Source organism: Sinohyriopsis cumingii, unplaced genomic scaffold (assembly GCF_028554795.1).
Source record: "Sinohyriopsis cumingii isolate HCF-2022 unplaced genomic scaffold, ASM2855479v2 utg001050l, whole genome shotgun sequence".
In the NCBI taxonomy this organism is placed as follows: domain Eukaryota; kingdom Metazoa; phylum Mollusca; class Bivalvia; order Unionida; family Unionidae; genus Sinohyriopsis; species Sinohyriopsis cumingii.
The window spans coordinates 571,612-599,489 of record NW_028315955.1 but is presented as its reverse complement, the minus strand read 5'-3'; the positions used below and the strand labels follow the sequence as shown (position 1 = coordinate 599,489).

The window sequence follows — 27,878 nt, the reverse complement described above, 5'->3', positions numbered from 1 at the left end:
TTTACACCAAAAAGAACGAAATATATACCCATTGCTTGTTTTTAAAGATTTGTTAAGCAACATTTGTTATGACGGCGTTGATCTGTGTAATAGTTTACTGTCCAAAGTTGTAATTCCCTTCATGTTGCGACATGTATCACTTCCAGACGGGAAATAAATGATTGGTATTTTTCCTCCCGACGGTAGAGATAAAATTTAAAACTTAGTCCTTCCATTACTTAAGGTAGCCGACAGTAAGGTAAATTTGGTAAGGCAGATTCGACTAGAAATTGGTTTTAACCGCAAAAATAACCGTACCTCGAAACCGGAGTAAACATTACCAGACATAAGTAACCTTATCAAGCCTGCTTAAACCGAGTCTTCCGTATTAATCTTACAGCAGACGATCACATGACTTCCGGGAAAGATAATTCTTCATTGAATGGCACAACGACACGTTATAAATTATATTTCTTCATGTATCATATTCATAACGCATTTGACCTTTATGTGATGTCATACCATTAATTTTTTAGCCTCTTGTAAGTGAGATGGCGTTTTTGCTATACAATTCTAAAGTCATTAAAATACGGTGGTTTCTGTAAATCAATTAGTAAAAGATATACAGACCTTTATTTCCAGGAAATTAAAGTTTAAAGACTCAGCAGATACATCATTTTTTCCTCCACTTCGTTTTCCTCTGTATGAGGTTTTCTGTCGATAATTCCATATTTCAGGTGTGATTTTCAAGGAATCTACCCTCCAGTTGAAAGAACGAATGCCGATTTCGATCCTGGGGCAAAGTTCCATATTCCAGGAGGAGTACCTTACATCAGGTACAAACATGTGTTGCCATTGTAAATTCTTATGAAAATAGATTAAACTTCAAGAAAGTATTTTAGAGATAGTATTTAGAATATTAAGGTTTTTTTCTCTTGACTTTCCAAGTTAGTGTATCGAACTTTGAACTAGTGATTTCGAACTTTCGAGGTAATATTTTGATATTTAAACACACTTGACTGTTCAAAAAATACCACCTTCATGTCCAGAAGCAGGTACCAACTTTGTTTTGTAACCGTAAAGACAATATCCACTTAACGATACTGTTATTGGAGATTGCACTCAGTGCCTCATAGCAGCATGCTTACACAGACAGTCATACGTACATAATTTTTTCAGACCATATTTGCTATTACAAATGGCTAACGTTATAAGAAGAGCTATACCTACAATTCAGTTAATTGTTTTCAGCAACTTAGGGTCTAATTTTGCTAGTGCTTGATCAGAAACACGTGTCACTTTCTTATGAGTCGATCCTTCTAGTGGCATTGTTCGTGTTCGACTGACATCATGACACTGACCAATGTGCAACCGATTGTTACCCTGTCTTTGACAGAAGCGATATAGCTGACACAGAAGGACCGCACGTATTTATCCTAGGATATGTAATGAAACAAGATGGCGAATGATAAAGTGGTGCCATCACCAAGCACGTTCTACTTGCTCCTTTTAAATACGACCATAGTCATCGTATACTAATTCTGAGCCAGATCATGCACTTCATTCTAATGCAAGTTTCTGAACCCTGATCTATTCACAAATAATACGAATTTATTACAGCATCTGGATATGTATGTCTAGTAATATAAGGCATTTTGTTTTCCGTTTAGTTATTTTGTAAGCTATGTTGCCCAGTTCCAGTGGCACAAGGCCTTGTGCGAGGTAGCTAATATTTCTGGGCCGCTTCATCGATGTGACATCTATAACAATACCATTGCGGGAACTAGGTTGAAGTAAGTGCTAAGTACTTCTCTCTGCCTTATCAAATCCATGATATTTTTGTCTTCCACAATCTATTATTTCATCAGTAGATGAATGTTTTTTCTAGTATTCTTTTTTACTCTTGACACATAATTTTCAACAAGTATAATTGATCTAGATGCTGCAGATGATGATAACACGATGATAAAATAGTAGTAGTAGTAGTAGTAGTAGTACTAGCAGCAGCATTATTATAAAGCTCGTCTAATTGCTAATCTAGGTCAATATGAATGCTTACTTAAACAAAATATAAGCCATTGGAGAGACCAGAAGATGTTATCGTTCGATGCGGTTTTGAATCGGACAACGGGTGAACGAATAAATTCAACACTTCGATTGCAAATACAGACAAGCTTGATCTATACCCACTGGTAAATGTACAAGATGAGAGGTCATTGGACGTCAACGATGTTGCATTTAGTAGCGAGATTAAATGCAACAAAAAATGAAAGTGATTGAACAGCACGAAGAAGGTAACGCAGTTTCATGCAGAATGACCTCTGTCCCATTGGGAAAAATTATAACTCGTATGGTTCCGCTCGAAGTGGATCGATATATATAGAATGGATATAACTCGAATGGTTCTACTTTATGTCTATGAAGATTGGTTAATTAACTATTAATATAAACCTATTCTTTTTCAGCGATATGCTTAAGATGGGATCGTCAAGACCTTGGGGTGAGGCCATGTTGAAAATTACAAAAGGAACCGGCGGTCAGACAAACAAGCTTAGCGTCGCTCCGCTTCTAGAATATTTCGACCCACTAATAAAATGGCTTCAGGAGAACAACAGAAAGTATAGCGAGACATTAGGCTGGGATAAGAAGAAATGCCCCAACGTATTGTCAGCAGATGTCCTCTCAGGAAGTCCCAGGATTAAAAATATGAGCTTCATCATTACAGCGATTTCTGCCTTGTTCAGCATTGCTATTAGTAAAATAGGAAAATAAGAAATTATACAAAATTTATAAAGAACGTTAGTGATAGTGCTAAGTAAATTGTAAATGAGGATTGACAAGTGTTCGAAGTATATTTTGCAAAGTGATGTGATTAAGTTGTATATGTTTTCAACAGAAAAACTCTTCCTGACTTTTAAAAAATTCGGTTGTTTTTAGTAGATGATGTTCTTCAAACTGTAATACTTTCCCCCATAAAATAATCTTATTGGAAATAACTGATGTTATACATTAATAAATGAACAAATTTCGCTGCAGTGCAAACATTTTGATGCCATATACTGAATAGTAATAATTTTACAAGTAATCACTTTGATAACAAAGGATCAATTCTTTGAAGACTGGCAAAGGAAAAAGCGCATTAGTAACAGCTGTTTTTGATGAGGCATAGTTATAATAAAGAAACCCCATGAAAGCATGAAAGCGATTTAAAATCTTGCTCTGAATTGCAATTCAAACTTAAATGGTAAAAAGACATTGAATAGTTCCTTTGTGTGCAATGGATAACTCATAATCATGTTAAAGTAATGAAGAAAAAAGAAACAATCTTTCATGCTATGCAGTCACTAATAAAGATATGAAAGGCATATATTTGTACATTTTAACAATTTAGTAATAATTACCTTGTGTTGTTGTTACATATTTTCGTGATTTCATGTATTTGGATCCTTTAAATTATTCATTGTATGAAACATTTATTTTTTTAATATATTTTATGTAAGTAGAATTATATTATGCTGAATACATGTAATCATTTTGCTCATCTTAGAATGATATGTCTTTTTATGTATATTTATCCATTGTTATAGGAAAAAAGTGTATTTGTACCTTGCTCTCGGTTTTGTTTTTCAACATAAAAATTATTTCCTTACAGTTGAAAAGAACTTTATACCAAAATGTTTATATTCGTATCTACTATACTAGTATTAACATTACTATCGCTTTCAAAGACTAGATATAAAAAGACATTGTTTATAGGTCGCCCACTTGATTCCATTGCTGACTTATGTAACGATTTCATTGTCATTTCAGTCAAGGTTACCATGTCAAACAGACAATAAGTTTTCGTGTAGTACTGTTTTTCAGCAGTAACTTTAATTTCAGATCAAAACGCGATTGCGTTATCAACTTGCCAATCGACGGTAGTCGGAGATGTGAATTTCGCATTCATCTAATACAGCCGATGCTGATATAGAATGAAAAGCTGCTAATGTCATGGACCTGAAATAAGAATTTTGGCATTATTTCCTTCTTCTAGAGTCGGAAAAGTTGAGGTATTTCACTTTCGATAAATATCCATAGCATTGGCCTCGCGCAAGTTCTTTAGACACAGTCCCACCGTTGCCATTGTTGGGATATGGGCAATGATAAACCAATGCATGAACAGTTTTTCTACGTCTTTACAGTCTCACCAGCTGCCTTCCTTTGCTGATGGAGGCCATATGACTCCATAGAAAACATGCCAAAATTACAACATGACCATTGCCTATCTGCAGCTATGTATTCTGTTTTTTACAGATCAATCAATATAATAGAATAGGTCAACACTAGAACGCTTTGTGGTTCCCCAAATATGACCATGCTAGTACCTTCATGGCTGTTGATGAGAACGCAATGGGTAATTAGCAAGGAACTGAAGCAGGATTGTGCCAAGACACCAAGAAAGTTCCTCACCAAAGAGACCATTGCTGGGATCAGGCATGTATTTACAAATTCAAAATAACCATCCCCAACAAACTGAGGCTGCCGCATATATAAACACCATATTGGATAGGGCATTAATGCAACACAAGCACCCCAATAATGTATTAGATGTAATTGTTGGCCACGCAAATGATTCAGAGGAAACTGCAAATATGAAAGAGAAAATCGTAAATGCATTTTATTAGGCAGATGTGTCGGTGATCGTGAACGTGGCTAGTCTAGTCATCTCTTGGAGAGAACTTGACATTGAGATGTTGTATTGCATTTTTTCGGACAGTTGTCACAACATTGTATCATGTATGAAGAATCAGGATCGCATTTGTAAGAAATCATTGATTGGGATGTGTATTTATCATGTATATTATAAGCTTTTACGTATTAGCGGTGAAAGTATGCATGTTTGTAGCTTTTCGTGTTTAGCAAAACAAGAGCAACATGACATCTTGTAAATGTAAATCATACTACGATTATTGATACTATATTGTTTTCCTCCATGCCCTCAAAATATAGCATAGCTTTATTAACCATGTACGCTTGATGAATATATTATTGACAAATATCTATTGATTATTTATGACGATAGGAGACCATCTTGAAGTGTCTTGCTGTGTCCATACTCGGTAAAAGCAAGGCAGACTCCAACAATCTGTCAAATTGTATAACGTAAATGAAATCAATTGTTTTCATCACCGGTAACAAGCATGAGAATACCAGCCAATATACATATTTCCACAAAAACAATCAAACTGGATTGGTTGTGGGCATTATGTGTGTTCTATACAACACATATCTACAGTAATCTGACGTGAAAGAGTCAACCAAATAAAACTAGACCGGGTCCATGTTAAGTGAGGTCTTTAGATTCCGTAAAAGTAAACATCAAATGGTTTATTGATCCTGAAGTATCCAGGATGAGAGAAACGCAGGTTTGTGGCTCGGGACGAGGGTTTTGGAGTGGTTCTATTCAGAATCAAGAAGGGGTCAAATTACACGTAGCATATGCAACAACAAAATACTGTTACCAAGAATACGGATATTACTCTGTAATTATAAATGAGTGTCATGCATAAGCGGAATATACATAGTCTACACATACCAGTCATAACCGAGACTGACATTCATCCCCTAAATTACCTGGAAAAAGTCAAAGAAGCCAATGCAAGACTGAGGTACTTTCACCTTAGCCGTATTGATTCTCTACTTGACGGAATCGGAGAGGCAGATACTTTGAGTTAGCTCCTTTAATACTCAAGGAGTTATACATAATGTATCTTTACAGCCTGTACATTGCACACATTCTATGATTTATATGCAATGAGTTCACTTATTTCGAGGTGTGAATGGGGGATGAGGGCAAGCTTCACTTCTTTGCGTGTGCATTTTACCATTACATTGAATTCAACAGCAAATCTAGTTGGGACCCTGCTAATTATATTTTATGCTCGTAACATTACCTTTATTGTCTGTTCGGGTCGTCGGACTACCATCAAATGTATTTTGTTGTACTCATTCAGTTGACTGACTTAGTGTCGCACGTGAAATATTTCACGTCTTATTGAGTGTTATTTCCTTATGAGTTACGTGTAATAAAAGGCTGCAATATTGTAACAGCGTGAAGCCTTGTCAGGGTGTCGTCACCTTCTCGACCGTCTGCATCTTTCAGCTTTCACGTGCGCGTTTTCAGCATCATGCTGACACCTACATTAGCGCATGTTTGTCTTTTCCGTGTGCAACAGGAAAAAATGTGATTTCTCTCCGTCGGAAGGGGGGGGGGGGACTGGGGGCTTTGTGACTGAGTGCTCTAAAGCGATCGCCTTTTCCGATCACTTTCATTTCACCTTTTCTGCGTCGCTTTGAGTCTCAGGCTAGGCCAAAGTATGTATGTGAGAAAGTTTGGAAAAAGTTTCTTGGGGGTGGGCGTGGGTGGGTGTCGGGTGGCTGAGTGCTCTAAAGCACTCGCCTATATCAGTCACTGCCATCTCACCTCTGTCCGTGTGGGTTTAAGTATCCGATTCAACCAATATGGGTACGTGAGAAGGATCGCTAGCAGCTTTCAGTGAGTCATTATTTCTCCTGAGGGTTTTCCATGGTTCTTCCTCAACGATTTATACTGGCCACCGTGTGTCGCTTATTGTGTGCTGAAAAACGGTGTTACACCAACAGCAACAAAAACTTCATGTGGGTAAGTCGTTCTTACCGAGGCTTCCCTGCGTTCTTCCTCCGCTTGTTATTCTGGCCGCCATTTATGAACTATCGAGTGCTGCTAAAACCACAGCATCAACAATCGCCCTTCCGGCCTTGCCAAAAATATAATGTTTTCATGGGTGACGGATAACAAGTCGTATAGTTGTATGACATGTATGATATGTATAATGATGACCATTTGTTATCTTCTGTGAGAAAGAGGACGAATAACCCTTTTTTCTTGACAGCAAACGGCTAAATGCCTAAATCAGCTGTGTTTCAGTACAAGTTTTGGTGTTTTGAACTATGTATACCGCCTAAAATAATTCCAAATGATTGAAGAAAATTTCATGTCATTTGGAATATTTTTTGCAAAGCTAACAAAGATTCTGCTTTAATTACCTACAGTAATTGACCAATAGTTTATATATATATATATATATATATATATATATATATATATATATATATATATATATATATATATATATATATATATCTGCGTGTCATTGTGTGTGTGTGTGTGTAATGTTTCTGCAAAAGGATACTGGACAGGTTTTTGTGTCATGCAGCAAGCAGCAGAGAGGGCGAACAGACCATAGAATTCCGACAAACAAATAAAACAAACAAAAAATAAAATCTCGTAGAAAGGTCCAGATTTTTACAAATAAACGTTTCCTGGGAGGTTTTTATTTTTTGTTGAAACCAACCCCATCAATAAAACCCTAGTTTGAAAAGGTAGCTGAAAAATAAAGTACTCTACGTGTTTATTTATTTTTTTGTTTAATTACTGGACGACCAACGTTGGTAGGCGCCCTCTCTGCTGCTATTAATTAAAAAATTGTTATGTTAAAAATAATGGTACATCCAGAATCTCATACTGCAAGAATAGCACGAGAACGATTAGAAGCAATTAAAAAATTTCTTCCCGTGCGAGATTCATTTAGAAAAAATCTACAAGCGCGGCAAGAAGCACGAGTTGATTACGAAGAGGACACTAAAAAACTGTTTAAGCCCGTCACTGCAGCTACTGAGAGAGTTACAACAGTCATCAAAGAGGATCTTCTTCCGGTATCAAAACAAACAGCAGAACAAACCGAAAAAATAGCAAGAAGAACTAAACAAACAAAGAAGATTCTACGAGATCTTCCACCTGGCATAGCCAGGGAAATAGCTGTTGCTCAACCTTCACCTGTTGGTGAGAAAATACTTGAAGAAATTGGAAAACTTCGTACTGAAGTCGCCGACGTGCAAAAAGAGCATGCCCCTGAACCCGAACTAGTAGAAGTAAACGCGAAATTGATTGCAAAATTTAGGAGGGGTTTGTTGAAGAAATTAGAAATACTAAAAAAGAACAATTACCCGAGGTAATATTAAATAGCATATTTAACAAATCTAGTATTTTAAATCCCCGTTATGAAAAAGTAAATGATGATAATCTTATTAAATATATATACCGCGTATATTACAACAAAAAACAAGCTAGAGGTCAAAAATATGAAATTATTGATGAAGAAGTAAAAAGACTTTATAGAGAGAGGCTGAAACAACTAGAACAAGAACAACTCTCCCAGTATCAGTTTCCTCCACCTTCACAACGTAAAAAAATTTCTGCGCCGGTAATGACATATTCACCGGTAGAATCACCACGTGGATTTCGAAAAAGTGACCCCCCGGTCACCACTGAAGTACTTTCTCCGGTAATGCAACCACCAGTATTTAAAACACCTCAAGATGAACGTAAAACAGGGTCTGGTTTATGTCTTGATAATATTATTAATGATGTGTCACGGTTAGAGGTTCTCATAGGAGGAAAACGTGCCGGAAATAATTCACCAGAAATAATTAATGAAGCATCTGATATTTGTCGGTTATTATTTCAAGGTGGTATCATGGATATCGGCGTTTACCGAGAACTTATCGACGAACTTGCTGATGACTAGTTGTTAGATAAATGGTAAATAAAAATAAGATGATCATACATGATAATCATCGTAAACCCATGCAGGTCAGAGCGGTAAACTCACGATTACCAATCTACAGAGCTACTTACGGAGATGGACTTGGTGATGTTATTCAGGGATTATTTACAAGGATAGCCCCAAAAGTAGCACCCTTTGCAAAACAATTATCGATGAAAGCCATTGATATTGTTCGTGATAAAGCTCCTAGTGCAATTGTCAATGTTGCTGGTAAGGCGTTCTCGGCAATCAAAGAAAGACTAGCACGATTATTGCGACGAAAACAACAACCACCGGTGAAACTGGCAAGTACTGAGGTGATGCCCGCAGACGCAAGTAAAATAATAAATCAGGCTGTAAATTAAAAACTAGCAACGATATCTGAAGAAGCAGAAAAAAATATAACAGCAAATTTAATAGCAGGAAGCGGTCTTCGTCGACGATGATCATCATTTGAAAAATGGTAATTATAATAAAAATGTTCAAGCGCGAATCAGACCCAGCATTTGATATGGAGGCACCTGTCCTTAAGTATGAATCTATACGTGATTATCAGTTTTATTCTTATGACGCAAGACAACCAAATCAGCGGGGGAGAATCGAATTACAGGTTCATGATACAAGTAGATATTTCTTGCCCGCTGAGGCGTTTATTGAAGTAGAAGAAACACTTTAACGAATGTTGTAGCTAATACGCCACATGATATCAATGCACGTGTTGGTTTTGTCAACAACGGGATTATGGAGTTGTTTGATAGCGCCACATACATGATTGATGGAAAAAATATTGAATCAATTCAGAAGGATGTTGATGTTGCTACAACAATAATTGGTCTAGCGTGATATGCTGACGACTTTACAAGATCAGCTGGTCCAACAATGATGTTTGCCAAGGATATTACCAACAACGCTGATCATGTTCAGTATACCAAAATACGAACACCAGAAGATACTGCAGTTAATCCACAACCAGTTGATTTTGAACACGCAGACAGACCAACCGCTGCTTTTGATATTATAGGAAGCGTTAATGCAACTTACAACTTAGGGTTTGCAGCACGTCGAGCGGTGTTGTCGGGGGGTAATATAAATTTTTCGTGTGCAATTCCATTATCTCGCATCTTTGGATTTTGCAGAAATGTTAGAAAGGTCATCTTTGGAGTTAAACACACAATTGTGCTCGTAAGAAAAGGTGATGATAATGATGCAATCTGGCGAGGTGCTGGTGTTGCTGATGGTAAAGTAAATATATCAAAACTTTCATTGTGGATGCCAGTAATGACTCCATCAATCACTGAGGAACAAAAATTACTCTCTTTTATGGATCAAGGCGGTAAATCATTACTATCATGGTTAACAGTAACCACAGATGCTATTCAAAGTTCTGTTGTTGGTTTATTTACATGGCATATAGCATCACAGCAAGGTGTTTCTGCACCACGACATATTTTTATTGCGCTGCAAAATAATGCTCGGACGAATAATCAAGAACGTTCACATATGATATCTGACAATCTTGAAGTTAATGAAGTTTCCTTACGGATAAATGGACATCAAGAACCAGCTGAAGATATATTGTTAAATTTTGATCAAAATCACGTAGCGCGTGCATATCATCGTTTAATGTCATTCATGGGACGTGATCAAAATATAGATGCTGGTTTGCAAATATCACAACTAGATTTTACAGGTCTATATCCGATTTATTATTTTTCACTAGAACATCTTGATTTATCCAAACAATCTGTCGTTGATATACACTTTCGAGCTCATGTTAATGCCCTGCCACAAATCGCGGCTGGTCCACCAGTTGTTCATGGTCCTTACAGAGCAATCGTGGTCATACTTAGCGATAAAGCTATGTTACTTGAAGGTGGTAGTGGTCGAATGAGGGTCGTTGATGCACCAGTGGAAAATATTTAATCGTGTTATTTAGAAAAATATATTTTATATAAAAGTGTCGTATGGTCAAGTTAATGTTACTCTGACTCCTGGTCAGGTAAAAAAGCTTCAATCAAAAACCGCCAACAAATGCGGAACTAAAATATCACTAAAACGAGATCAGATTAGTGCTGGTCCAAACAAATTATCGTTGACAAATAATCAGATTAAACATTTCAATAAAGCCCTGGAATCAAAAACTGGAGTTCAATTTCATCTTTCCGCGAGCGCCATCAAAAACATGGTTAAAACCGGTGGTATATTTCCACTTCTTGCTGATATTCCAGCGTTAATAGCTGCTGCTGCTCCAGCCGTAGCAAAAGCAGCCGCGTTAGGTGCTGTTGGAACAACTGCTGAAATGGCTCTAAAGAAAGCAACTGGAAATGGATACAAAAAAAGGGACGCGGTCTAAGATTACCCGGATCTCGCTGGGGAAGAGGTCTGAGGCTTCCACGTTAGATACTCCAGCATCAAATTTTGATTTACTTGATGTTGCTAAACGATTAAAAATAAAAGCCTTTAGAGGTGTTTTTATGCGAGATCAATTACCGAAACAACCGAATAAACTCGAAACGGGTATTATTAATCTAGACTCGAATTCAGGACCCGGTACTCATTGGGTATCATACGCGGTTGATCCACGTGGAATCGTTTATTTTGATTCATACGGGTTAGCTCCACCCGTTGAATTTATCAAGTATGTCGCACCACTTCACGCGTAAGTTTGGTATTCAACGCTACCCACACAAACAATGACAGATCCGCCAATATGCGGCCGTGAAGTAATTAATGTACTCGACGCTATATCAAAATCATCCAAACCACCACATAAAGTCGTGCATGATTATACAAGTAACCGATTCGTTTCGCGTAAAGCGTTTTAAACAACAGGTCTTATTATAATGGTTGATATTTACGGAAGAAGATCCTCACGCGTTAAGAGAACATCCGGCGATGTTGATCTGTCGAAGTATGCGACTAAAGATGAACTCGCTGATATCATGAACCTGGCTGGAGTTGATCCAGATAAGGTTGTTATTTTTCAGGATCGATATGGTAAACTAAAAACGAGCAATATCAGATGGAATGATATAGTTCGACGAGTACTCGGTGCAGTTACAGATAATATTCCTGTGTTTACTGACGGTGGTAGAATCAAAGATTCAAGTATATCATTTAAAACTATCAGAGATCAAATTACAGCAAGCGTTGCTAATCGCGTGAAAAACACCGGAGACACAATGACAGGTGAACTCAGCATGAACGGAAATAAAATAGTAGTTTTAAGAGATCCAACATCCGGTGAAGATGCTGCAACGAAAAAGTATGTTGACATTAGCTATGGTACCGTAGATAATAAATTATCCACGTTACGGGCTGAGTATGATGTTCACGTGGGCGCTTTTGCAAGATTTCGCAGAAACCATCAAAAAACCGCTGAAGATTTTTTTGGTTCTCCGCACTCCGTTGACATTAAACTCGTTGATATCAAAACCAACATTGACACGATCAAACAAACACAGCAAGATATCAAGACCAACATTGACACGATCAAACGAACACAGCAAGACATCGTAGCGGGAATTCCTGAGATCGTTAACAAAACCGGTCTGATTAAAATTCCAACCGGAATAACTCCCGGACATATCACAAACATCGTATACACAGTATCATCGGGATTTGTAACATGGTCGCAGCAAAATAATACTATCAAATATACCGCAACAGTCACTTGCGTGTACAGGTTGTCTGTGTTCAGTGCTGCGCGATTTGAAATATTTACAACGTTTCCATGGCGTCATTCCACCGACAGGTTTTCCGGGGTTGTATCTGTTATATTAAATAGCGGAACCGAAGAAATATTTATCCTGGAAGCAGCTGATAAGAAATTAACCTCAACATCTTACTGGTAGTGTTTGGAATTTGTAGCTGAAACACCTCAATTGGTTACTGCATAAAAATATATGGACGGTGCACAATACAGGTACAATCAAGCGCGTGAATGGCAGGCGGCGCTAAAAGATCAAGTCGAACAATATACAGTAAAAGTAAAAAAATATCGACGACGATTAGTTATCGTCGACGTGATTGTTTATTCAGTATCCGCTGTTGTTGCTGGAACGGGTGTTATATTATCCGGGTGACAATGATGGCACCAGTAGCTGTAACTATTTGTATTTCAGCGGCAACAACGATTGCAGGTGTGCTTAATATCATCGCAAAAAAAATATGTACTTGCACGAACGAAAAATTATCCGATTACATAATAAAATTACACACAGCGACGGTAGCATACTCGAAATTATCCTCGTTGTTATCAGCGAGTCTCAGTGATGGAATTATATCTGATTTCGAGTTTTCAATGATGACTAAAATATACGACGAAGGTATCGGTATTAAAGATACAAGTATTAATAATGACAGAATTACTCCAGCAGATCGTGACTAACACAACTCCGCCAAAGATAACGATGATCTCGGTAAGTTCATCTAATCCTGAATTTAGTATTAATTTTCCTACTGCAATTCCAGTAAAAGAAATAGCGTTAGCTCAATTACGGGTATATTTCAGCTGGCCAAATATCAGATCAAAATCATTTCATGGTACACCAGCAAATAATTTGCTCGTATTTGCTAACAAGAACAAACCAGATGGTACTCCTGCCTGGATAGATGTTGGAATACCCACTGGTAGTTATGAGATTGAAGATATCAATGAGGAATTTCAACTTAGAATAAAATCAATAACCGAAAAAGAAGCAAAAATATCAATTAACGTTCATGAACCGACGCTATCTTCGACGGTTTAGATACATTCTCTGATTACGTCGTTGATATTTATCAATCCATGATAAGATCCGTACTAGGTTGGCCGGATGTTCCCCCGGTGTATGAAGGACCACCAGAACCGAAATTAAATGATTTTCTCACGGACGAAGCAAAATTTATAACAACTCCAGAATATAGAGAAAAATTTCCATGGAATAGAGCCGGTGATGCGTATCGGGTTTATAATTTCAGTGATGATATAACCTACATGAATGTTTTTAGACTGTATTATAATCCCATTAATTTTGAGATTCAGCAATCAATTGACAAAATACAAAATCTGTTTTCATCGTTATCGCAACATTATTCTGAGGATATAAAACAACAAATTATTGAGTCAATACAGCATCTAAATCAAGTAGGATCAGATCTTAATTATATTAATGATATTTTTGTTGAAGCAGCACTTAAACATGCTATTTCCTTCCCCCGTCCTAGAAGACCATTTCTTGATCATTATACAATATCAGAAAAAGAGTATGAAGGACCGGGTAATCTCGAATTTATAGTACCAAAATATAAAAAGGATAAAATAGACAGAATTATCAACGAAAACTTCCCTAAAATACTCGATGCGTGGAAAAAACTAGCACCACCTCCAACTGTTCTCAGACATAATAATGATCCACATGGCGGTGGCAGACACGTATCTCCGGAAATCGTTAATATAACCAGCACTATCGTGGTCAATCTGGTTTGTGACGTAGTCGATGTCAGCTATCAAATAGATCTCGGAAGATCAAATCAGGCTCAACAAGGATATATTTTATATACATTTACACCACAAGTTTCCCCCGGAAGTTTAATCGTGCAAGAACCAACTAATCCTGTTTATCTGCGGTGTCACAATAATATGTTAACACGAATAAATTTTAAGCTCAAAGACCACCTCAATCGCTTAATTGACATACGTGGAGAAGAACTTGTGATAAATCTGTATGTGAAATCTTAATTAATCAAGTAAATATTATATAATGTACCAGCACGTGAGGGTTTTTATACACGACAAAGAAGTACTTGAAAACGCCATCAGAACAGCGTTTTCACAAAATATGGAGCAATTTAACGTTAATTTAGTTATTGATGAATACGGAAGTGAGGATTTCTTATTAACACAAGAACAGTTAGATGAGCTCCGTCAAAAACATATTATCGAGATCATTTGTAGCAGAGATCAGATTCTAAATTATGCACATTCCTGCATTAAAGTCGATCAACTTAAAAAAATAATATTCCAGAATGAATAAAATAAGGAGCGGATTAAGAAATATTTCATTTTATTTTATTTTATCAGAAATATTTTATTTTATTTTATTTTATTTTATTTTATTTTATGTTATTTTATTTTATCAGAAATAGTTTATTTTATTTTATTTTTATTTTATCAGAAATATTTTATTTTTTCTGAATTTCAGTGAAAAATCAACAAATTTCGTGTTTTTTGAGGGGTATTTTACCCATCTTGGGTGATTTTGTCCATTAGATCGTCGGGTAAAGTTGCCTGATTCTCTAATTGATTTTAATTGAATAAAATATCAAAACCAGTAAAAACCAGTAAATCAGTAAAAAATTACATATTTTTGAGCTAATTTTACTGATATTTGAGGTAATTTTACTGATTTTTTCTAATTTTTGTTGGTTTTGGTATTTTATTCAATTAAAATCAATTAGAGAATCAGGGAACTCCCCCCATCCAATGGATAATTCAGAAAATAAAATAAATAATAAATCTGAGTACCAACTAACCCATCAGAGTTATAAAATTGATCATTTTACATAAATCTGAGTACCAACTAACCCATCAGAGTTATAAATTTGATCATTTTACATAAATCTGAGTACCAACTAAAACATCATTTTCAGAAAAAATAACATATTTCAGAATAAATATAATCTCATAAAAAAATAAAATATTTCAGAAAAAATAAAATATTTCAGAATAAATAAAATATTTCAGAATAAATAAATAATATTTCAGAATAAATAAAATATTTCAGAATAAATAAATAATAATTCAGAATAAATATAATCTCAGAATAAATATAATCTCAGAATAAATATAATCTCAGAATAAATAAAATATTTCAGAATAAATATAATCTCAGACAGGGTTGCTTTGGTCGTTACCTGCTGACATCATTTTTCTTAAGTATCTTATGCGGGTACTGATTGTTTTATTCGTTTCGTACTCGTGGGATAACAGCGATCTAATTCTTTCTACTGCGACAGAAAGAGGAACAAATTCATTTACTTGATCATCGCTCACGATAGCCAGTGACTGAAACATAGCTGTCTGAATCCGCTTTATGAACTTGTATTGAGGTGATAGAACGTACTTATTTTCATTCTTAAGCTCTTCTAACGTTTCAAAATCAGATATTATTTTTTCAGGATTTAGTTCATCAGATATATTAATTCCGTTTTCTTCTAGGTTTTTGATAGCAGAAATAATGTCCTTGATATTTTCATGGTTCATTATATAATATATAAATCTTTAAAATAAAAAAGATTATCCCTACAGAACCCCTATCGAGTCTTTAGCGAGTTCGTCGGGATGTTTCAAGGACAGTACAGCCAAGAACTCGCAGATTGCCATCGCATTCTACCAAGTTCACCAGGCACACAGAACATTACCCTCTTTGAGAGCCCCTAACCCGCCAAACAACGGTCTAGAGGCCCAAGAGGGGGGACGGCACAAACATATATTATGAAATGGAACCTCTATTCGAGTCTTTTAGCAGGTTTAAGTATGCAATGAATGAATTAAGGACAACACAAACATATATTATGAATGAACCTGTATTCGAGTCTTTTAGCAGGTACAGTAAATATGCAATGAAATATATATAATGAAATTAAATATATATAATGAAATGAAATATATGTAATGAGATGTAATGAATCAATGAATGAAATGAGATGTAATGAATGAAATGAGGCCATTTTCTCCGCTCAACAGAACACCCACCCACCAAATAATCAACCCGTGGGAAATACAAAAACATGTATCTACCATGTTTGACATGGTAGGATGGTGTTCTGAGAGAGGAGAGGGGCTGGCGGAGCCCCAATTAATTATAAAAATCGCAATTTTGCGTACACCACCGACAAGTTGTCAGCCATGGGGATTCGATCCTGGACCGCGAGCGTCACAGTCCAATACGATACCGAGTGAGCCATCGAATCTTGTTAGAAACATATGTTTCGGAAGTTAATATATGGCTAAGGAACTAATTTCAAATATATTTACACTAAAATAGCGGTTTCTGAATAATAATAATTTCTGCATTCAAATAACGGTTTCTGAATTATAACAGCGGTTTCTGAATATATCTGTATTATAAAACAGACTGCAAATCCTGCGAAATCAATAACGGATTGTGAAATACACCTGTACACCATAACAACGGTTTCTAAGCTGATTGTAAATGCAGCGTATACAGCTACCTGCGGATCAATAACAGCGGTTGTAAAATTGCCCTGATTTCTCGTAATGTTGTATGATAGGAAATATTTAGAAACCATAAATATACTTCTACGAGTAATCAATTACGACGTAATTAGTTAAACTGACTAATTACGATCATAAAAAATCAAAAATCTACGAAGAAAACTATATATTACAAAGTAATCTCCCTTTTATATGATCAAAAATTCAGTAGTGTATGGAGGAAATACTGTGACATAAATTAAAAAAATTAATTCAAGGTGGTGATGATAGTTAATAAATATTAAATAATGTGGTGATGATAATTATTGATACTGAAAGATGATTTTCTGCTTATATTTCTTTGAGAAAGCGGTTTTATATATATTTTCTGCTACTTTTTGTACTGAATGCGGGTGAATATCAAAATATTTCGCAGCAGAACATATCGAACGAAATATAATTACTTTGCCAGTTTCTGTGTTTGTGGAATTTACCGCCCTCTTTCCGATTGTTTTACATCTTCCAGTATTACCACATGCAGAGTTCACTCTTTGCGTGACAACACGAAGGTTGGATAAACTATTATTTTGAGGATCTCCGTCAACATGATCAATAACAAGATCGTCTTTGATCACTCCGAAGAAACACTCGTACGTAAATCGATGACAGAGATGCCTTTTCTTCCCAACAGTGAATCTAAGATAGCCAGTATTAGACACAGTACCAACCGGTCTCTTCAACATGCAATTTCTAATCATGCCATTACGATCTGATTCATGGTTTGTTATTGTGGGAAGTGGGACAAATATATTTTGCTCCATTATAATAATATTATTTGTTTAAATCATTGTTTGTCTGAAATCTTGATATATAATCCTCCACGGATTTTATAGCGTTTTCACCATTATTATTTTTTTTGGTCATAATATCTTTTAAGCTCCCTGAACCGTTTTCCACCGTACTTTCCACATAATTCTGTTTTGCCTCGCACTCCAATACCACACCACAGACATGGTATTGGTCCTAGACTTCCTCGTCGTATACTTTGTAAGTGCATCCAACAAAATTCACCTCTACAGGATTTGTTGCATCAATTTACTGAACCGATCATCAACCATCTGCATTGAGACATTGTATATATATAATATTTTTATTTAAATATTTGTGTTAATTATATGAACGAGTTTGAGAAATTATCCCAAGCTAGGCCTGTTAAGTATAAATTCAACCTCGACAGATTATCTCCAGACTTACCAGTACGAGATCTGGTTGATCCGAAAAATAAAAGTCTGATCTCGAAAATTCACGACGCCAAGAAAGAATTTTACACAGATGGTGCATCTCATACATGGTCAACGTTCAAGATTATTCGCAATACTGTCAAATACGCCACAATGAATGACAAGCGAGCGGCAACTATCATTAACTACATCACTGAATACGAGGGCAATCAAAAATATTTCTTCAAAGTAAAATGTATTGTATTAACAGAAACAGGTAGTTGGATTATCCGTGACAAATATGATCCTGTCCTTGGTAATAACAAAACTGTCATATTAAGTAAAAATTCCAGACCGGGTCTGTTGACGGGTGTTGATAAACCGTATTATGAGCGAGCGTATCCTGTAACAGCAGTTATTTATGGAATTTATGAGATAAATAAAAAACCCAACGTTGATAAACTGGCACCCATGAAATTTTCAAGGTTAAATTGTGTAGCCGAACGAGTAAGAGAACACTTTACAAACGCGATGCGTGGAAATGGATTAACTGATTTAAGACGTAAAAAAATAAACTCATGGGCTGATTCAGTTAAGGATACCGGTGCTACAATAAAAGATCTTGCTGAACTAGGAAAAATATTAAAATTTCCAATAGCAGTATCAACAATAACGGGAGAGGTACTGTACGAATCGAAATATAAATCGAAAGGAGCTTCAATAAATATTATTGATCATAACGCGCACGCATTGACCAGCGCAGTAACAATATTTCCACGTGATCGAACTGTTAGATTTTACCCCTCAGACATGTTTGATTTTATCAACGAAATAAGTAAAAACGATCCTGTATCGGTATGGTTATTTAAAAGTAATGAGGAAGGTGAATTTGATCAGTTTGTTAGACCAAATGGTGAAATATATCGAACAGAATTCCTCCATGACGAGATGAAAAATCTCGCGGAAAAGTTTTTCGCGGAAAATACTGATAAATTAGTAACTAATTGCTTTACCGTTCCATCTGTTGCGGCTCATTTCGCCAGAGAAAGAAATTCATGGAAACCAACACGATTTGATTTACTTGAAGATGTGCGCGCAAGTTGTGTCGAATACGGACATGGCGGATTGTGGAATACCAAATATAATTACGATGATGTTATTTCGGTTGATATGGTTGCATGTTATCCAGGAAGTTTCCTAGGATACGGAGATTGTTCTGTATACTTTAAAAAATTCGGTCACCCTACAAACGAGATGACGCGAGTGGCAATTAATGGACCATTACCTGATTTTGATCTGACTGGATTTGCTTGTGTTGAATCATTCGAGTTTAACGAAAATCTTCACAAGATTTGTTATGTTTGGTTTGGTAGACATTTTTGTGAAAAACGTTGGGCGCCTATAGTTTTGTTACGATATATGCTAGATTGTGCGATACTGACATCTTTGGTGGTCAGTGAGGCGATTATATCATATCATGCACAGACCGAAGTTTGGTTGCCCATGCCAGATTCTATCAGCGCCGATGAAGTTATTAGCGAGTTTAAGGAAAAATGTCCTGATGTTTCCGAAGATGATATTATCAAAGAAGCTCCTAAAATTCTCGAGATTAAACTTAAAACCGCAAAAGATCTCTGTAGAAAAATTATAGGTAAATTTACTCAAGGTGGTGCATATCATCATAAAAGACATCACGCACGGTTAATTTTAGATGATGCCGAGTACGATTTTATAATCGCTGATACAACAGCGAGAAATATATTTGTAAATCGAGAAAGTGTTTATTTATCCGACGGAACAAAATTGGGTACGATCGTTAGTTACATAAATGACGTCTCCCCACAGTATACTCATCTAAGATCTTCCATGCTGGCTTATGTTTCTATAAATTTATTATCGATGATTAATAGATTTCCCAAGACCGCAGTCAGAGTCGCAACAGATTCGTTTTATATTTCGAGTAAATATTTAGAATCTGTTATGAAGTTCACAAGTAATGATGAACGATGGGGTTCGTGGAGGATAAAAAAAGAAATATTACACAATTACACAGAATCAGCAGATGTTCCAATGAGAGATTTTTCTCGTGAGGGTAATAAAATATCAGAAATGTCGAAAGCGCCGCCGGTGAGTGATCCAATAACCAGATATAAGAAAGTATATCTCAATGGACCTGGTGGATGCGGCAAAACGACTCGAGCAATTAATGTTTTTAGAAATTCAGATATGATCGTGCTGACACCCACACATAGACTTGCACGCGAGATGAAACAACGGCAAGTACAATCGTGCACGTATCATAGTTTCTTTCGGTGGCGCGGGGATACATGGACTCCTGAACGAATGGGAGAAAAATATATACCTAAAATAATTATTTGGGATGAGATATGCACGGTGTCATTAGATACATTAAAAACGTTTCTTGATTGGTTGTTGACGAAAAATACCGCTATAATAATGTGTGGCGATCATGGTCAACCGCCGCCTTTTGTTGGACCATCTCCACATGATTGGTTAAAAAATTTCGTTGATTGTTACGAAGAAATAGATGATGATCATAGCGCTCTCGATGCAAGTTTAAATGAGTTTAAAATATTAATCAGATTACAATCAAACAAAATTCAGTGAAATAATACGCGGAGTAATCTCAGAGACCTCAATGAGTGATTTTTTAAATTTATGGAGACCCAACGATTTGATAGTAGCAAGCAGAAAAATAATCAGAGACGCTTTACAACAGCAGTTATTTCAACTACATAAAGAAAAATATTCAGAATTACCCGTACCGTTGTGTTATAGACCATCAGATACACGAAAACAAAATATTAATGTTGATATTCCAGGGCAGACTGAAAAACAGAATCTCGTATTAAATGATATTGTCGCCGTTGATATCAGTGTGGTCGAAGATGCATTACGCGCTGACAAATCTCCATGGGTGTTGGGATACGCTATGACGATCCACTCGTCTCAGGGATTAACTATTTCTGACACACGAGTCTGGATTGTAGACGATCGTATCGAGTGGTCAAATTTAGTTTATTTAGCGGTATCAAGGGTCAGAAAAATATCTCAATTACGTAGAATTATAATTCCTGAAATCGTTGATAAATTTAACATCATCGATGATGATATAATAAGAAAAAAATTAATCGGATATAAACAATCTGATAAAAAAAATAAACGTGACTTTGATCTTGATGTTGAATTTATTATTGAGTTAAAACAGCATCAGAATAATCATTGCACAAGTTGCAATTGTATAATGTTATGGCGGTATTCGAGTAATGATTCAAGACAATTTACCGTAGATAGAAAAGATAATAGTCGCGGTCATACACGAGAAAATACCATGCTGACCTGTCTCGAGTGTAATCGACGTCGGGGTGCTAGTTAAGTGATCGCGGTGGTAGTTGTGTATCCGTGGGGATTATTTGTAGTTGTTCACGTGTAAATCCACGTTGAGGAGCAGCCGAATCTAATCTGTAGATTGCAGGTCTACCTGAGGATCTTGTCACGGTGTATATTTTGTGTGTGGTAACACTCCAAATAGGATCAGTCGCTCTCGCTTTACCACCTTCAAGTTCACCAGGTTCATATAAATATCTCACTGTGACATCACCAAATATTTTCTGTTTTTCAACATCTTTTCGTTGTGTTGGTATATTTTTTTTGTGACTGCGCTAATGGGTTTCATGTTGGTTGTTCGTGTAATCTCATTATTTAATGCAGCTATCACGCTTGGTAATCTTGCAACCCATTCTCGAGATCTTTTATCTTGATATCCAAATAACCGCTCAGCGAGTGTTCAATTAAATCGCTCAACAATTGCCTGATCACGGTGAATTGCAGTATGACCTCGTCGTATTTTGGTATTATGGTGTTTCATCAACGATGATACTGGACCAAGAAATTCCTTACCAGGATCAACCTGTAGTAGCTGTGGCCATCGCAGACCACCTCGTTGATAAATTCGTTCAAACGCATCGGCTACTTCAGATGATGTTTTCGCTGATAACGGCTCTGCTTCTTTATATCTACTTGCAACATCAACTACGGTTAACGCGTACTTGTACGTTTTTCTACTTACAGTATCATGCGGTAAAAACAGAATATCTGCTTGATGAACTTCATTAGGAACACTAACATCGAAATAAGCGTACTGAATTCGTTTCGGTGGTGGCAGGTAAATTTGCCATATTGCTTGTTTGGATAACCACGCTTTAGCAGTAGAATGTTTAACCGCTGCTGCATCAGCAAGTTTACCAATTGCTGCTTTGCCTCTCCAGTATCCTCTTGGTGAATAATAAATTAATTCCATTATATATTACCAGACCCTAATACGAGTTTACTTTTCATCGCGGATCTTACCAACCAATTAGCTAATTTTTCTTTGATATTTTTTATATAGAATCTAGCGCATGAATTAATTTCACATCCGCAATATGTCTATCTTGTAGATTTTTACTTTTATAAGCTACATCATGAGCGTGACAAGCTCGATCAATAGCGTTTATTGGTTCCTCGCCTGGTTTTGGTTGATCTTGATTATCGAGCCTGATATCAAGTCTGGTACCAGGACCGCAATAATTATATCCTGGTAGATGTTTTTCTCCGCTGTATTTAGCCCATAGAGTACCTGGAAACTTTGACATCAAATTAGCAATATCACCACCGCGCCTATTAGGTAAAAACGAAAATTTCTTCCTACCGCACACAGAACATTTTCCACCATACGCTATTTTTTTATTTTTTGTTGTAACCGTAGCTAAATCAGTAGTTGGAGTTTTAAATCTACAGCGTAAGCAATATAAATTCATGATATAATATATATGGATATAATTGATTTCTCAGCAACAAGAAAACGAGAGCCAGTTAAACACCACCCTGCGTTACCAAATTCCATCAGAATGATTATCATAGGACCATCTGGATCGGGTAAGACGCAGTTATTACTTAATTTAATAATGAGATGGTTGAAATGGGATAAATTATATTTAGTAGCACCGTCCGCTGATGATCAACGATGTTATGATGTACTTAAAGACTTCAATGAAAACGCGCGATTACTGGATAAAGGTAATGATGTTATAGAGTTTATAACCGATATTGATGAAGCACCGTCTGTTGATGTTTTAGACGGATTTATTAATAATTTAGTTGTATACGACGATGTGATGCTAGATGAACAAACAAATCCAGCTAGAATATTTTCCCAAGGTAGACATAAAAATACAGATGTGATCTATGTTACTCAACGATATACACAAATTCCGAAGGTGATTAGAGACAACTGCAACATTTTAGTTGTGTTTAATGGTGTAGACACACACACGCTGCGAAATATTCATCAAACTTGGTGTGGTGGTGACATGGATATAATTAAATTCAGAAATTTCTTCTCACGAGCGCAAGCTACTCCGCATGGATTTATAACAATAAATTTACATGATCCAAGAACAAGATATTGTGTGGGTCTTGATAAAAAATTTTAATTAATATAGCAGCAGAGAGGGCGCCTACTAACGTTGGTCGTCCAGTAATTAAACAAAAAAAAATAAATAAACACGTAGAGTACTTTATTTTTCAGCTACCTTTTCAAACTAGGGTTTTATTGATGGGGTTGGTTTCAACAAAAAAATAAAAACCTCCCAGGAAACGTTTATTTGTAAAAATCTGGACCTTTCTACGAGATTTTATTTTTTGTTTGTTTTATTTGTTTGTCGGAATTCTATGGTCTGTTCGCCCTCTCTGCTGCTCAGCAGGACATTAATGTATGTTTCAAAGATTGAATGGAATACCTTGCAAGAGTCAAAATCAAAACATATTCATGGTACGATGAAGAAAATAGGAAGTGGATTTATCTTTGCAAATATTTGTCCGCATTAAATTGTACAGCAGTCAAATCTTAGTAAAGGACAGACTGACGCGCAAACAATAAGAGAGCTAGTACGGAGCAATATCGTCTATTAGAAGTTGTAATAGATCCAATGAAGCACGTCTTTGGGTAACTACTAATGATACGATAAATGTACAGTAACTTAGGGACATTTTGGCAAACATTTTCAAAATTTGTATAGAAGTTGACAATGTATCTTCTTCCAGCACGACTGGAAAGATACCTAGGAAAATTACGTCTTCTTTTGGGTATTGATGGACTGGACGAATCTGTTTGTTTTTACATGAAAGATGTAATTCTCTGTTCAGTCTTGGTTTTTGCAATTATTGTTTTGCGTTGAAAAGCTGCAAGACATTCAGAGATAAAGTGTTTGATGGCTATATGTTATATTTAACATAAATCTGCATCCTCAGATTTTAAACTACATTCAAGATTGTGGACGTGTTCATTCTGTTGGGACTTATTGCTTTAAAGATATTATAATCACCCTGGTTCGATTTCAAGCAAAGATCGGTCTACTGAAACTCAATTCATTTCGCTATATTGGCTGATACAATGAGAGCTCCGGACAACGGCGTTTAGGAAGATTGGGTTCTGATTCGCGCACTCTGTTACGAAGTTACTCGCATTATCGTAGGCCGACTTCAGACAAAATTTAAATGATGATATATCTTTTAACCTTTATTAAATAGTCCATTCAGCAGAATCAATTTTCTCCTGACTTTTTAAAACCAGGAATGGCACAGATAAAGATTTTAAACGTAAGACTGTCCAGTTTCTTTTTTGTGGATGTATTTTTTTAAATTACTTTAGCAAATCATTCGAAATCATATTAGTTGAATACTAAACGTTTTGTCCTTCTGATGGACCAGGATAATTCTGGGATTTTCACTTTATGTATTTTTGATCCTGTTTAATAATAATAAGTATGATATGGATGTAACCAAAACGATAACTAAAATGCTACTATATAAATATTTGCTAATTGGTGGCAAAAGTTGACATCACATCATCATGAAAGTGTCATGGTATATTCCGCACTGACACAACTGTTGCTGTATTCCAAAATGAACATGTAAGTTCAACTACTTTAATGAATCTGACGAAATAAATTGTGCCTGTGAAAAGACTCCAAATTATGTAATGATGTATGAGAAACAAAATAACATTGTTTTCACTTTCAGCAAATGTATTCCAACATGAATAAGTCAGTTTTCTGGTGCAATGGGTGTTGTTTAGCAGACACCTGGAATTTGGTACATACTTCTTGTTTTATTGTTTGAAAGCAGTTTTCTGTATTCCATGTTTCAATATGCATACAAGCATGGTGATCTATATATATATATATATATATATATATATATATATATATATATATATATATATATATATATATATATATATATATATACATGCATACATACATACATACATACATATAACTCTTAATAAGATGGCGCCCCTGGTAGCCGAGTGGTCTAATCGCTTGAGCTTCATACATATCACTAGTATCAAGCCTATGTCCACGTGGGTATATAATGCTTTCAAGTAGCTTCCCGTGTGACGTTGATTATTTGTGGCTTTTTCGGCTTCCTCCATGATGGCCGTTGATTTCATCATAATATACGATAAAGAATGGCTTAAACCCACAAAATCGGTTTTTGAAAAAGTTACAAAATTAGGTACTTTTTATCAGAAAACTTCATTTCGAAACCTATATACTTGATCAATTGGAACTGAACGCAAGTCATCGATAAGAAACAGTGTTAACAGAGCTGAGTTTTGTATTAGTAATGATAAAACATTTGCCAAACTTTCAACTGTGTGCACTGTGTACAAATTCTAAAACAGTGGCGTTTGCTATAACCGTTTCGCAACTCAAAGGTTTCCATGATCTTAACGTCATGCTTACAAATGTCAGCTATGTATGTAAGCCAGTAATAAAATGCACGCAAATATTTCCATTGGAACACGCCTTATGCCATTTATTATGGCATGCTTTTGTTGTTTATGTGACACTGCAGGTGAAACATCTCTAGGATTATACTGAGACTATTTCGTCCTATACAATATTATGGAATTCGGACTTACTGTCCAATCCTCTTAAGCAGAGATGCTGAATATACTATTATTGGTCTAGAGATAGTCCTTACTTCGCTAATTACTTGCATATGTGTTTACGGTTAGCGATTTAATAATTGTTTGCAAACAGCAAAACTGAACTAAGCCGCTTACGCGTGAAAGCGTTTTAATCTGCAAGTCAGTGATAATACCAGATAAAATGCATTATTGTAATGTAAAACATAAAATATTGCTATATTGCATTATTGTCTGTATATTCTTGTTTAAATATCAAAGTTCACAAAAAAACGAAATATGTGCAGAGTGTGTTAAATCACCAAATGATATAGTGGTGTATTAATAAAATGAGAAAAAAAAAACACTAAACACGCAAATGTACAGTCATGGTGACACTCACAAAACAGAACAGCAGAGGAGAGTGATCTTCAGTCTTAGTTGTGAAGACAAATACACACAGAAATATAGTTTTATGGTAATGACTGAGCAGTGTTTCGGTATCTGAGTGATCTGGCAAGCCCTGCTGTAAGTCGTGGGCATTTTTGTCATGGATCATAGTTTTTAACGATATTCAGTTTTGTTTTAAATGGTAGGTCGAAAAAGTTAACTAAACGTGTTACTGTGTAATAAGCGAAAGTGGTTTTCGAAGCCAAATTGGAAACCGTTTACAGTCAGCCGTTTCAAAACTGCTGCTCATGTAGGTTTTGCTCAATTATGGTGGATGTTTGTGCATTGTTTGAAACATCCATTCTCCAATGTTCTTTCCCAGGCTTGCTATTCTTCGTGTTGACTATTTGTGCCTGAACTCACGTCATCATCTCGGGCAACATGACCTGCCAAGTTGACTATCAAACTCTGATTGAGAAGTAGATGCATTTTACTGCACCGGCATAATATGTAGAGTCAATACCGGTCACCTCCTCTTCCATATTGACAACTCGGATCGCTGTTACGCCAGTGTTCATTCCTGCTTGCTAGCGAGATCAAAATATCGTTCGATCATCTCCAACTTGTTAAATGTACGCACGGTGTAATATTGAATTATTTTTGTCTGTTGAAGACCAAGTTAGAAAAATGCATGGACGGCTGCAACATGCAGCACCAGGATCATGCAATGAAAGGCCATTTATATTCTCTAAGTCGAATTATGCAATTTTTTTACATCGGGCCATTCCTGTCACGCAGAGTATGTGTTACAAACATATTTTAATTGAAATAATTGTGTCAAGTTATAATTTAATGATTTCATTCAAATTTAGAATTGATTGCACAGAGTGTACATAAGACTAGAAAACGTCTATATCAATAGAAAGTATAAGCTACTCTCGTTAATTTAGTAACCTTACTTATTTTTCCACGTTGAAATTATAGTTTGGGTTTTAATGGTCGAATAGATCAAATCTGGATTATATGGAGTTGTATATGAAAGGAGTTTTGGAAACAAAATTGAAAACCAGAAAGGGTCAATCATTTTCAGAGCAGCCAGTACCCGGTGATTTCTTCTGTAATGGTGAAGAGTAGGGAACAGGTGTGGAATGAACGAATATATGGCTGCAATTAACTGAAATTTTATGTAAGTCTTAAAGCATGATTTGGTCCAGGCTATTCAATCACATATGATATATTATGTCTTCAGGCTTCTACCGATATTTTTTTAAAATTTAAATATCAAATTATTTTGTAATTTTATTCATCTCAGTAGCGCTTTCGAATCTGTTTGCAAGATACATCCGTGGATGAAACTATTACACCAAAATAGGGAATATATATATATATATATATATATATATATATATATATATATATATATATATATATATATATATATATATATATATATATATATATATATATATATATATATAGTCTTGTTT

At 35.8% G+C, this 27,878-nt stretch overlaps 1 protein-coding gene across 1 annotated transcript in view; it reads left to right on the top strand.

Moving 5' to 3' along the window:
* LOC149772884 (angiotensin-converting enzyme-like) overlaps window positions 1-27,878 on the top strand; it is a 232,991-nt gene that overhangs the window by 126,510 nt on the left and 78,603 nt on the right. The window contains exons 21-23 of the mRNA XM_089947173.1: window positions 717-815; window positions 1,650-1,772; window positions 2,445-2,640. Of these exons, the coding sequence (XP_089803299.1) occupies window positions 717-815; window positions 1,650-1,772; window positions 2,445-2,640 (418 nt within the window). The remainder of the gene's footprint in view (window positions 1-716; window positions 816-1,649; window positions 1,773-2,444; window positions 2,641-27,878) is intronic.